Below are 13,494 nucleotides of genomic sequence, written 5' to 3'. Positions count from 1 at the left end.
GGATCAGTGCTAATCGACATGCCCTGCCACTGGAGGTGAATGCTGTCAAACGCAAAAGTATTCCAGACAGTCATATCTGAAATTGACAGCACAGCTCTGCAAAAGGCGCTCACAGTGCTCGATGACCAGCTCAAAAACAGTGGATTGCCTTCAATGTCTATATGTGCAATGCAGGGCGTGAGCAGGGATGACCTGTCCTACACTGAGCACTCTGAGTGACTAGGAAAGGCTGAAGCCATGGTACGCAATTATTTCAATGCCCCCGCTCAGCTTTTAGCAGCAGACAAAAATCAAGTAAATGCTCAGAACTGAGGACACACCAGGAAATATCACTACATCAATGTATAAGGCTTAGCTGATCTTCATCTTCAGGTCTCTAAAGCTTAGCTCATCTCTCATCTTCATGTTCAGCCCATCTCACCAGGACCAGATAAGGTACCCAGAAAGGATAGCAAGAGGTATGGGAAGACTTCTGTCATTAAGCAAATACACAGCCTAGCTCTTTTCCACACAGAGTCTAACCAGACATATGTTGGAGGGCTACAGAACAACAAGCAGCAGCAGAAAGACAAGGAGGGGAGAACTGCTCACTGTTTCTCACAATCCAAAATGAGAAGCATCCAATGAAACCATGAGGCAGCAGGACTGAAAGCAAAACAAACAAAAGTTCTTCATGCCTGATGAAAGAGTCTGATTCACTGCCACAACATACAGATGAGAGTAGACCTTCACTGGGACAGAGAAGAGTCTCCATGGGAACTATTCCATGGAGTATTGTAATATAAACACAAAAATCACCTAAATCATCGCTTGCTAGAAGCAGGGAGAATAGCGTAGGAGTCTTCACCCTATAGCTGCTGTACCCTATTCTAATTCCTTAGCAATGGACTGTCTGCCCCAGCTGAAGACCCAGTGCTGGACTTTGAGATGATGCAGTGGACTGCATGTTATTATATTCACACCTCTTTGAACAACTTTGATTTCCAGTTGTTTCTATATTGCTATTTGTGGACACAGGAGAGCAGAGGAGTATGAATTTTGGGACATGTGGTTATCACAGGAAAAAAAGGAAACATTTTGACAAGATACTCACTGAAAGGGTTAAGGCCTTGTCTTTTTCCATTGGGGAAACTGCTCAGGCTACCTGTAAAATCCAAGAACCACATTAAAGGCATAAATGCCATGGCGTGACAAAGGAGCCTCCCCACTGTCTGCTGCTGGAGGGCAGGTTCAAAGGAGCTCCTCTGAGCATGCACACAGCAAGTCCTGCCAGCACTCCTTAAGATTCACATGCAAGAGTCAGCCTAATGTGCTCGAGATGAGAGATGTTAAATACCTGGCAGTGTAGTAGCTGAACGTCATGAAATCCAGAGGTTTGGTGTGGGCAAGAAGCAACAATTACAAGGTTAAAATAAACTGTGGAAGGGGGAAGGAGAAGAAAGGAAGGAGGGCAAGTAGTGCCATGGTTTCCCAAAACAGTTTTTCCTAACAGCAAGCGCAATAATGTAACATAGAAAGAAGGCAGACAGAAAAGAGTGAAGGTGTAGGCAATACAGATAGCCCAAGTTTACAAAATCTTTAGCTTGGACCAAACAACCAAACAGGTGCCTAAAAATCAAAGACCTGAACTCATACACGGCAGAAGGGCAGGGACAGCCTGCAGAGCTGTGACTGCACCATGAGATAGAGGCACATGCACCCTACACCAGATGAAGCTCACGACAAGGGCGCTCACCTCAACAATAAACCTGTTCCTACCATGCACTAGCTACAGACAGCTTAGGGATTACAGGAGCTCTCGACAGCATGTCACATTTCCTGCTAGCTGCTCGGTCTGATTTCAGATGTGGGATTAGCTGGAAATGGGAACTCCTGCTCCCAGACAGAAGCAGTAAGCCTGTTGCCACCCTCCACTCCAGCCCAGCCTAAGACTTATCTTTGATTTGTGCATGCACCTGACCTGGTTGCACAGCTTCCTTTGCACATTAAATACTTTGCACTCTCGCAGCTAAAGCATGCTTTGCTCTGTGCAAAAGCAAGACAAGCAGAAGCTCAGAGAGCATGGCTGAGACTGGGGAGGACCCGGGTGACTTGAGGCTGAGCTGTAGGACAGAAGCAGAACTGCTGGGAAGGAAGAGAGGGGTAAAGAAAGGTGGCGGTGGCTGAGTTTGAAATGGGTTGCAAAGCACAACCTGTTTGCTTTAGAGTTCATTAATAAGAGAAACTGTATAAACACAGTAAGTTATCTCAAGGCCCCCGAAGGCCAGCCACATATCAGCCATCTGCCCTGGTGAGATTAGAGGAGCCATTTTTCTCTTATTTCTGCGCCCGTGCGTAAACAGCAGAGCTCTGCTGCCAAGAGGCAGATCCCTTCAGAGCTAATTGGGACTCTCCTGGGGGGCTAGCAATAAAAACCCAGCACCTTTACAAGCTGGGCACCCGCCAGCTGCCTGGGTAAGTAAGAAGGCATTGGTGAAAAATCCCTCTTTTGTAGCCAGCACAGCTAAGCCTGCAGTGCACTGTTGTGAATGAGACCTGTTTGTCTTCAGAAAGAGGTGGGGAGCTCCAGGTGAGCTGATACAAAAGGCAGGGAGCGTCCCTGAAAGGGCAGGGATGCTCAGGCACCCCTTTTCGGCAGCCTGGTAGGGCTCTGTGCTTTCCATGGGGATGGCCCCATGCATCCCTGCTGGGAAAGCACCCTGAAGCTCATCATCTGTCACTCCAAAGGCAGAAAGTATCGCCTTCAGTATAAACACAGGCCGGCCTCATATACCCACAGAAGGCAAAACCCCACCAGAACACCACACTGAGCTCAAAGTTGACGTGAAAGGGAGGAAGGAATATGGCAGGCGGCGACAGCGGCTTACTAACACATACCTGGAAAGCCCTTGGGTATTATAGGGTAACATCCCATCATTCAGTTAAGTTTCATAATGCAGAGTATTTGCTCAGCCTCGCAAGTACACTATTTGGGGTAACAATTCTAGCCACACTGGATTAGGCCAGGTGTTTTTCAAAAGGAAAAGCCCCAAGGAAACCCCAGCAGCTTTTTACAGGTAAAAATGATTTCTCAGGCTTACCGAGCAAATCTCTCACCTTTGATGAGGGAGGAACATGCTACCACAAGCCTTATCTTGTGTCCTCAATGCAATACTGATGCCCTAATTCATACTAACCATCAATAACTTTCCTCAAGATTAAAGGCAACGAACTACAGCACCCCTACTGAGCTCCAAAGGGGCATATCTGACCAAGGCAACCAAAAAACAAGAACTGAACCAGTGGAGCTTGTTTACATTCTAGTCTATTTGTAATTAGATGTACTCTGAATTTCCTTTTCATTAATGCAGTCATTACCTGGTTACCGTTTTCTCATAGCCTCTCAGACTGTTGTCAGCTTTCTACCATCATTGGTCCAGAGGCCTTTCCCAGCTGACTGCTGCTTGCTACGTGCTCCCACACAGCTGCTTGCACAGCAGTGATACAGAGCATCCTCATTCCAAGAAGCTTCCCAAGTATGCAGAGAATCAGTTACTTCTGCAGATACCCAAACACCATTGAGTTAAATCTGCTGGTTAGATTGTCCATTATTTTTCCTTCTTTTTGTAGTATTTGCCCAGCTCCAGTAGAAACTGACATGCTGTTTAATTACACACACGCACACACTTTTTAATTAAGACATTTTGATCCTGTTTCTGGACTGTGCTCTTGGCATAGACAGTGGCTGGGTTCCACCCCAGAAGTCCTCATGGCCTGTGAAGTGCACCCAACACCTACCATCTGACAAGCTCTTGGATGGCAAAGCAATCACAGGATCCGAACTGGCAGAAGGAAACTTCCTGTCAGCTGGCAGAGGGACATTTCTTCGCTGCTTAATCCCTTAGCTCCTCTTTAGGCAGGCACAAAATGCTGACTTTGTCTTCTGAATTTGGAAGAATATAGAGGTAAAACTCAACTCCAACATTTTGCAGCCAGCACAATTAGTACAAGCCTTGCTAAGATCTTCAGTCCTTCTCTCCGAAATCACTGGACCCCAATTAATCTTGAGTCCAGTAACTTTCTGGTGAAGCTTTACAGTGCATGTCTTATACTCTCTCAAAGATCCTGCCTTTTGACTAATGCAGAGCGCTAAATTTGTTCTTTGATCACAGATGGTCCCCCCCCTTAACTCAGGCTGCACAGACTGCACTGATGAACGCTAACTTTTAACAGGCTGTAAATCAGTCTGTTTTCCTTCCACAATTCCTCAAACAATCCTAGATCAAGTGATGGCAAAGACTTTCTGGCATACTCCAAGCTACAAGTCCTCCCTGCCTGTTCTGCCTCAGTTTAAGAAACCATTTGCAGGCTTCTGCAAGCCCTCAGAGGCTGACTTTATGTGGCTACTCCATTCTGAGATCCAAGAATGGCATTTTTCCGTCCAAATTGCCTCTGATAAACACATCTTGTTTAATCAGAGGGGCAAGAGTTGTGCGACATGGCCACCAGACCTAGCAGATTTCCCAGCAACTTTCTAGCTCATTGTGCTGGTTTTGGCTGGGATGGAGTTCATTTTCTTCCCAGCAGCTAGTACGGGGCTATGGTTTGGGTTTGTGCTGAAAACACCGTTGATAATAGAGATGTTTTTGTTATTGCTGAGCAGTGCTGACACAGAGCCAAGGCCTTTTCTGCTCCTCACACCACCCCACCAGCGAGTGGGCTGGGGGTGCACAAGGAGTAGGGAGGGGACACAGGCAGGAGAGCTGACCCCAGCTGACCAAAGGGGTATCCCACACCGTATGGCGTCATGCTCAGCATGTAAAGCTGGGTAAGAAGAAGGAGGGGGGGACGTTCAGAGTGATGGCGTTTGTCTTCCCAAGTACCTGTTACAGGTGATGGGGCCCGGCTGTCCTGGAGATGGCTGAACACCCGCTGGCCGATGGGAAGCGGGGAATGAAGTCCTTGTTTTGCTTTACCTATTAAACTGTCTTTATTTTAACCCATGAGTTTTCTCACTTACTTTGCTGATTCTCTCCCCCACCCCACCAGGAGAGGAGTCATCAAGCAGCTGTGTGGTGCTTAATCGCCAGGGTTAAACCATGACAGTCATCATAAAGATGGAAAAGAGGAAGGGTTGCTGGTCGACAAGACAGCTATTTTCTTCACTGAAGAACCACTGACTGGCAGCACCCACATAACAGGTTACCACAAGCATCAAGAACCTGCTGAGGGGGGGGAAGACAGACAGAACTATGCATCTCAGATTTGATCCTAAGCTGGAAAGAGCTCAGATTCAGTTTTGTCCTTATGAATATCCCAACTGAATCTTCCCACATAAATCTTATTTATTTAGACTATCTAGTGCCCAAGAAGCATATAATAGTGCTGATTTATCTATGCCCTGTGCTTCCTTCAAGCAACACTATTTCCGTGTTTGGATGGAACCGGCCACAAAAAAAAACCACACACAAAACAAACAAACAACACAAAACCAAAAGCAAAACATTGACAAAAAAGCACAAGCCTTAACATTTTTTTTCCTCAGCATCCCAAACCCTATAAAATTTGTGTTAAGTTTTCTTTTCAAAATCATGACAAGTGTTCAGTTTGCCTAGCAGGAGGCACAGTCACCTGGAATGATGACACGCTTCATTTTAGTCCTTATACTGCTGGTTACCCAACCAGGATTTGGAACATTTGATGCAAGTTCATTTGTAATGAAGTATATCAAGGGGAAATGATTACTTTCCTTGCCTCCTTCCAACCCTTTCTCATCCAATCCAGACCAGAAAAATCTTTCCAGCAAAGCTTTTGTTGAAACAGAAGCATTTCCATGACAAGTTTTGGTTTCATCTGACTGGCAGTTTACAACTGAAAGTATGTCATCAAAAAGGTTCCAGACTAGTTCTTGGCTTGGACCTGCAGTGACCTCAGCCCCAGCAGATGTTTGGAGGCCATGGTACACAGAATGAAACAGATTGCAAACTCACAGACAAGCTGACTGACTGCGTGCACCCATGATCAGGATAAGAGAAAGCTGAAGAAGGGGTAAGCTGCTGGTTATTTCTAAATTTAGGAGCTCTCCTGAATAGAAAGCAGAGCAAACATGTCATCTACCACCTTACACATTCATGGCTTCTTAAAGATCCATCACAAACTTGCTTACTGGACCTTTAATGTACTCTCCCTCAGTTCTTTCCTGCATGTTAGCACCTGTTCCCTGCACTGCCCCCTCTACTGCTTTTTAGCCCTCACCATCCTTTAGTCCCCCCTCAGTCCTCCTTCCATGTAACCTACCCATGTATCTTTGATCCTCAAGGCCTATCAGGCCTTTAGTAGGTATGTGGAGCTCTATGATAAAATAAGGTCAGAGCCCCTTTTTGCCACAATCCTGTCCTCATACAGCAGAGGAAATCATGAAAGGTCAAGGCTGTGTCCTCAGCAAATAGCTGGGCAATCAGGCACTCACAACATCTCGCTGCTCTCTTTCCCCTTCACATGGGCTCAAAGATTCACATTTTCTTCCTTCTCTCCTCTTTTTTTTTCTCCTTTCCATAAACTAAATTTTGAACAGTCAGTTGGCCAAGGCAGCAGATTCCAGAGAGTCTTGTTCCAGGCCAAATAGCAATAAAACTCATTTGGCATTTTCATCTTATTGCTAAGGTAATAAAATTAAGGAACAGGGTTTCTATTTCAGTATGTCATTCCTCAGTAAGGCACCAATGACTAAGAAAAAACTTCCACTGAGCTAGGGAAGCTGAATGCTTCTCACGGCTGACAATTAATGCAACAGGCTTACAATAACTAAGATGTTTGCAGAGCACCTAGAAAAGGTAACTTCCCAACACCCAAATGCGCCGACTCCCTTCCCACTCGTGCTAAACCTGAGGAAAGACCTAAGGAAAGGTTAAGCCTGGACAAAAAAGCTACCCACCCTTCCCAACTGGCACGACAGTTACAACAAGAGCTGTCCACACAGCCAAAACACCTGCACAGGAAATTAGTCCCCTGGAATCTCCATCTCCCTGTTTGCCTTCTCCTGCCAAGCAAGCCTGCCCACAGTCAAGAATGACTGATAATTATTGAATTTGGGTTGAACAGTTTCAATTAATAAAATTTCCAAAAATACCAATTTGGTCCAGGTCCCAACAGAAGATGAGGTGAAGACGAAAGAGGAAGAAAAGGAAGGAGGGTGGGTTGGTTGCTCGGGCATTAAACAGAAAGGAAAATATGTTATTCACATGCCCTGTTTTCCCCCATTCTTGAAGCATAATTTAACTCTGAAAAAGGGCAACAGTAGAACCCTGTACTCTCTTTCTGAATTGCGCTCTCTGCGTCATCCACTTTCCTGCAATGCTGGATTTAGCAATGAAAATAAATATTATTTCTGGTAGTCAACAGGGTCTCTGGAGAAGGACTGGGTCTGTGCTGGGCTCATACATCACCCAACCTGCATGGCTGAGACAACAGAATATTGTTAGCAGTGTATTACTCAGAAGGGACCTGATCTGAACTATGGTTTCCAAGGACTTCTACAGTACCAGAAGGGTTCTGGACAAGTTCCGGCTCATCTTTTTGCCCTGTTTCTGTACAGTGCTTGGCACAAAGGTCTGTGATAAGGGATATAAGACAGAGCCATAACACAAATAATCAACTACATTTGCACGTCAGGGTATTAATCCCACTCATTTTCTTATACAAACGGTGGCACTTTTGAATCATCTGGGAGAAAACAGATTCCTGAGCTTGCTGTAACTCCATGACAGTCTTGCATTCTCGTGCATAGGGAAGGAAAGGCACTTACCTCCTTCCTTGCTGACTCCCAAGCACCCTTTCAGCTCCTGAAGGGAGATCGACTTGTCCTTGTTGAGGTCACAGTAGTCAGTGAAACGTCGAGCACATTTCTTGGGCTTAGCTTTCTTCTTTACGTAACGCTTGAAAGGCTTCAGCTCCCGCTTGTTAATGTCATTGCTGCTGTTGTTGTCCAGCTGGCTGAAGTACCAGTGTACCACTCGCTCCTCCAGTGTGTGGCTGGGGTCTGGCTCAGAGAACCTGGAACAGAGGAAGCACAGGCCCCTGACAAGTGGGTGCTCTCACCAACACTGAGGAGCCAGAGCTGCGTGCTGTGTCAGACACACACTATGCCATATTCAAAGCAAACAAAAATACACAGGTCTTACAATCTAATGCTTTTAGCTGGGCTCTTCTGAGATGAACTTTTTCTAAAAACATCCTTTAGCATTAACAAATGGTGCCAAGAGATTCCTGGGGTCTAATACCCTCAGTAGCTCTAGTTCTCACACCAGTTGCTGAAACTCCACCTAATCCCAGAAGGATCCCCCTTTAGAGGGCAAGAGGCAATCTCCATTGTCCTTTTGACCCTTGGACTCCCATTCAAGTTACCAGCAGGAGAGCCATGAGTGTCAGCTGTGACAGTAGTTTTTGATAGCAAAATCTAGACTTCAGAAAGGGAACAAATTCATTTAATGCAAGACACATTCATTATTTGAAAATGTCCTTGGCAAGATGCAACGTTCCTGCTGTATCTATTTATACAATCTGAACTCCTGTGCTGTATTTTCAGCATATTTAATGCTTTTCACATGGTTGATTTAGACACAAGAATTCCACAGCAGGCAAGCACCACAAATCCATTAAAAGCAATACTACAGAACTGGCAACTTCAGTTTACTTCATTTCTTACTCGTCGTGATATTACAAGCTTGACATTATTTGGCTCACATTTTATTTCTGAGGACGACAATAAACAACATCAGAGAGGAGGAGAAGAGGAGCAGAAGGAAAAGCAACAGCTGAAGATGCACAAATAGAGAATGCTGCCATTCAATGCCAAGCCATCACTGAACAGGCACTGTTATGTTGTACCATTTAAGTGTCTGGTGCTCTGCAGCAGCAGCGGGTAAGGCATTATTCCTCAGTGAAACATAGAACCAGGAAAGAAATTCTTTCTAAAGAAGAATTCTTTTTAAAATGTACTAAGCTAGTCCATCTTTTCTCCATGCGACGAGTGTGCCAACAGAGAAGGCTGAAATGAGGCTGAAATGAGGCTGAGACTTAAGCCTTTTTCCTCCCAAGAATAAAGCACTTCAATGAATGGAAATTAGTGGATAGGTAGTCAGACACACTACACTGGCACTGCTTGTTCTGACATATTCCAGGAGACAACTCCAGCTGCTGCCTAATTCCTCCTCCAACAGTGAGAGAGGGACAGTTGCGTGCTGCAGGCAGACAAATTCTGGTGTGAATTTGGGGCACCCTAGCTGATGGGGAAATATGCACCCAGGTACCTTATAAAATGCACTTTAAGATTGACACCAACCTTTTTTCAGAAACTGGTAGGATAGTTATTTAAATGATCACAGAAAATTTCTTTGTTGGGAACAAGAAGGAGAAAATTCTTTTGACCTTCCAATACCACCAGTTTTGCCTCTAAAACACAGCTACAGAGCCCAAAAAACAAAAACCCCACCCTGCCACCATGGCAATTTAAAACACTAGGGAAGAGGAGTCTGCAACATGCAGAAAGCAAGTACTGGAGCTTAGCTAGAGATCAGAGATCCCCATTACCCTTCTCTGATAGCTTTTACAAATAAGAATACAATTTAGAAAGGTAGCCCCTATCCAGAGACATCTGGATCCTCAAAACAAGTAAACACACAAAGTAGGGAAAGGCAAATAAACTCCACATATTTCCTGAGGTTTTACTTAGCTGAGAAGCAGCCTGGCATTCAGTCACAGCATCTGGTCAATGTACAGTGGGATAAACGCTGTGGGGGAGGAAGATGATGTTGGGAATAAGTTTGGCTTAGTTTTGAGAGCCAAAATACAAGGCAAGCCCCTGGAGCCACCTATGGACAAGCAGAAATTGCAAAAGTCTCCTCGAGAAGCTAAGGGAATGCCCAGATTTTTAAGAGCCTTGAAACTGCATGTGAAGATCAGGTTGACAGGAAAGAATAAATACACATCCTGTGGCTTGTTTTTATGACATTTATGAACACAGTCATTGGCCTCTCTCCCTTTTGGAAATGAGCTGGCTATCATTTGAAGACTAGCATGTTTCCAACAGCCACAGGGAATTTCTGTATTGCAAGGGACAATATTCTGCTTTTGCTGAGATAGAGGAATAAAACTTGAGCTTTTGCATGTGAGATTCCCCTCACCCACACCTTAGCCTGCCCTTTGCTTCCTGAAGGCCCACAACTGGAGAGGCATAAACACAGAAAGTAGCAGAGCATCTCACAACCAACAGCAGAAAGACAACAGACTCAAACACAAGCTTTCTATCTGCTGAAGAGACACTCAGAAGCAGAACTTAGAAGTGCCTCTTTTTAAGAGGCACACCAAGGAGGAGCTCTTACGAGTTACCAAGAGAGGCAGTATAGTTCTTTTCAGCACTTCCATAAAGAAAATCAGGGAAATCCACAGGCTAGTACAAGTACATTGACTCATGAGGTGATAATACATGAATTTTTGCCATTACAAACATGCTGAGAGCTCATGCTGAAAACTGCAGCATGCTAATGGAGCTAAAGGGAGTTAAATTAACTGCTGTGATTGTAGGAGGAAGAAAGATACATCCATTTCTGAGTTTTTACCACTTCATGTTGGCTGGCTTAGTGGGACTGCAATTCTTGAGTTAGTTGCCTGCCCTTTCTGATGATCATCCAGAATCCCAGCACAGGAAGGATCCACATTGTCTCAGTGCAGCTGTATCTCCCTGGCTCATGAAATTACATGATACGCTAAAGAAGGTTGAGGTTACTACACCATATCTAACTATCTTGACTTTGATGGCTGTCCATGCAAGACCCTTATGCACCATCCATGAAACATGAACTGATGCAACTTCACAGCACTGCTAAGCCGCCTAGCTTTGATGACGTGCCATGACAAGCACCACACCTGCTGGGTCAGCTGAAATAAATCTGGGGGCTCTAATTGTCCTGCAAGCACAGACTTTGCAGAAGTATTCCAGGGGAATTTCCCTCTATTACCTCTCCATGCTGTTGCAAGAGAAATAAATCGGCCCTCAGATGCAAGCTTCGTTTGTTGGGCTGCCTCTCTCCTCATTCAGACCATAAAGGAATCAGAAAAACCAAGAGAGAACAAAGCTGCTTTGTACGCTCTCAACTCCCAGCAAAACAACATCTCTTGCACCAGTCACACAAAAATCCACTGAATTCCATTCTCTCACACCAGTGCTGCAGCACCTTTGTAAGACCTAGTAAAAACCGACCTCACCAAAACACAGCCAGCCTTCTCAGTCTTCTTATGTCAACTATATTACAGCTGTACTTACTTTTCTTCCTAATTGTTCCTCTTTAGCACTGTATGGCAAAACAATCAATCCTAAAGAATAAGTGCTGGGTAAGCAAAGAGCTCTGTGCAACCTGATTTTCCAAGTCTAACCTGATATTGCCATATCACTTCTGTACATAAGCCAGCAAGTTTAGCTCCATTATGCAGCATAAGCCCACAGTCCAACAAGGTAGAGAAGCATGGTCTGTCATTAACAGCCTAGGACAGGGAACCTGTTCTCTCAGCTTTCTTACAAATTTGCTAGCAACAAGTATATAGTCTTCTCTAAGCAGGCGTTTGCTCCTCTTCCTGTGTAATGTGCCACCAGCTCCCTCACAGGAGAATATTTATTTCTTACACCGTTTATACATGGAGATATGTGGGTTAAGCTACTGTTACTTTTAACAATGTTCTTTTCCAGTCAAGACTCACTTCCACAGAACACCTTCATATCATCTGTTATAACTGGTGTACACAGGCAGAAAGCAAAGAGGCTATGAAAAAAACATGGACATGCACTTCCACAGCTGCCCTGAATTCTGGAGCAGAGAGAAAAGAATATGCCAAAATATCAAATAGACAGCTTGAATATGCACTTTGCATATGTATGTAATGCCTCCCAGCCCTTGAGACCCCTTGTGAGCAAGGAGGAGTTAACTCAGTGGGAAGGAGCAGAGAAGAAGGGGAGGTATATAGGGTGAAGTTTATAAGAGCAACAAATGTCAGATAGTACTCATACAGAACCGTGTACACTGTGCAATCACATTACTTTCCACAGACCTGTGCTGTCAAAGTATAATACGTCCCACTACATTTTACTAAGTAAACTGAAGTCCATTCCTACTAAAGCGCTGATCCTTTGCTCCCTGAACACTTGCAGCCCCACTGCACAGGCTGCATGGACCCACAGTACTGTTGCAGCGACAGAAAATCCTAATACAAAATACTGCTTTGACAGAAAGCAAGACTGCGAGCTCTAAAGTACCCAGCAAATGATTGCCTGTTTGAAGACTTCTAGAAAACCTATTCTTCCGTAATACAAATTTTATGTAGCAAAAATAGCAGCTGAGGCAGGAGGAGCGAAGGGGAGTAAGACCAGCCTAACATCACCTAACTGGACTGCAGAGACTACGAACCAGAGGGAGCTATTCCAGAATGAAAGAACACTGATGGACAACAAGCTGCTAGCGGGAGCAAGAGAGTAGAAAATAAATCACTCCAGCTTCCACTCCTAACACATAAGCTATGTTTGTGGTCAGGATGTCTACAGGAGGTAAAGCTGTAAGTTTCTATGACTCGAAAATATTTTGCAAGGATGTATACCTTGCTCGGTGCTGTTACTGAATGAAGAACAGATGAGAATGAAGCTAAAGAAACGACAGGACTCACCCTGCCAGTCAGTGCCCATGACAACATTGATGATGTCCACCAAGGTGCCTGAGGGGAGTGGTGGAAAGAGATGAATTCAACAAACTGAGGTAAAATTTAGAATTGTTCTTCCTCTGCTTCCACTTCTTACTCTCCTCTTGTTCTTCGCAGTTGTCTATTCTAAAGTTAAAGTCTGTAACAGTGGAACATGGCTTGAATCAAGGAGGATTACTCTAATGGAAGTGCAAAAGGACCCTGTATTTGCTTTATTATTCTCCCTTTCCTGTAGCAAATCATAAGCCAAAAAACCCTAAGCTGTGTTCAGACTAAACAAAAGGGTACTACACAGTCCAAATTCATTACGGCAAGTACATAATTCCTCTACAGTTAAAACCTAAGTTATCTTCCTATCACAGGCCCAGTTTCTTCTCTTCTGGCTAAGTTGTGTATGAAACATTATTCTGAACACAATTTTCCTGAAGATTGTAGGATAAATCATTTAGAAAGTTTAAAAATCACTTCCCTTCAGTCTTCACTGACTGTTCAAAGATCCTCCTCTTACATGAACTCTCCTGTATCTTTAATTAGGCTAGAATTTCCATAGGAGCACAAAGAGAAGTTGGGATCCAACTTCAATTGAAATGCAATAGGAGCTGGGCATTAACTTCCCTGCACTGTTTGAAAGTGTCAATCTTTATTAAAACATGGCTCGGCTTCAGAACACCCTGGAGATGTGCTGAGCTGTGCTTGCCTGCTTCAAACTGCTCAACTAGAGCATGAAAGGGAACCTGAGGGACAATTTTCTGAAATACTTTTTAGGGCTATTAC

The 13,494-nt window shown here is 44.4% G+C and overlaps 1 protein-coding gene across 1 annotated transcript in view; it reads right to left on the bottom strand.

The window, feature by feature from the left end:
* Positions 1-1,001: 1,001 nt before the first annotated feature.
* SMOC1 (SPARC related modular calcium binding 1) overlaps positions 1,002-13,494 on the bottom strand; it is a 129,028-nt gene continuing 116,535 nt past the window's right edge. The window contains exons 11-12 of the mRNA XM_086462987.1: positions 7,784-8,031; positions 1,002-1,144 (exon numbers count right to left, since the gene is read on the bottom strand). Of these exons, the coding sequence (XP_086319113.1) occupies positions 1,002-1,144; positions 7,784-8,031 (391 nt within the window). The remainder of the gene's footprint in view (positions 1,145-7,783; positions 8,032-13,494) is intronic.

This window comes from Leptosomus discolor, chromosome 3 (assembly GCF_034619465.1).
Source record: "Leptosomus discolor isolate bLepDis1 chromosome 3, bLepDis1.hap2, whole genome shotgun sequence".
Taxonomy (NCBI): Eukaryota; Metazoa; Chordata; class Aves; order Leptosomiformes; family Leptosomidae; genus Leptosomus; species Leptosomus discolor.
Note: the sequence above shows the minus strand (reverse complement) of the source record. Positions and strands in the feature narration are given on the sequence as shown.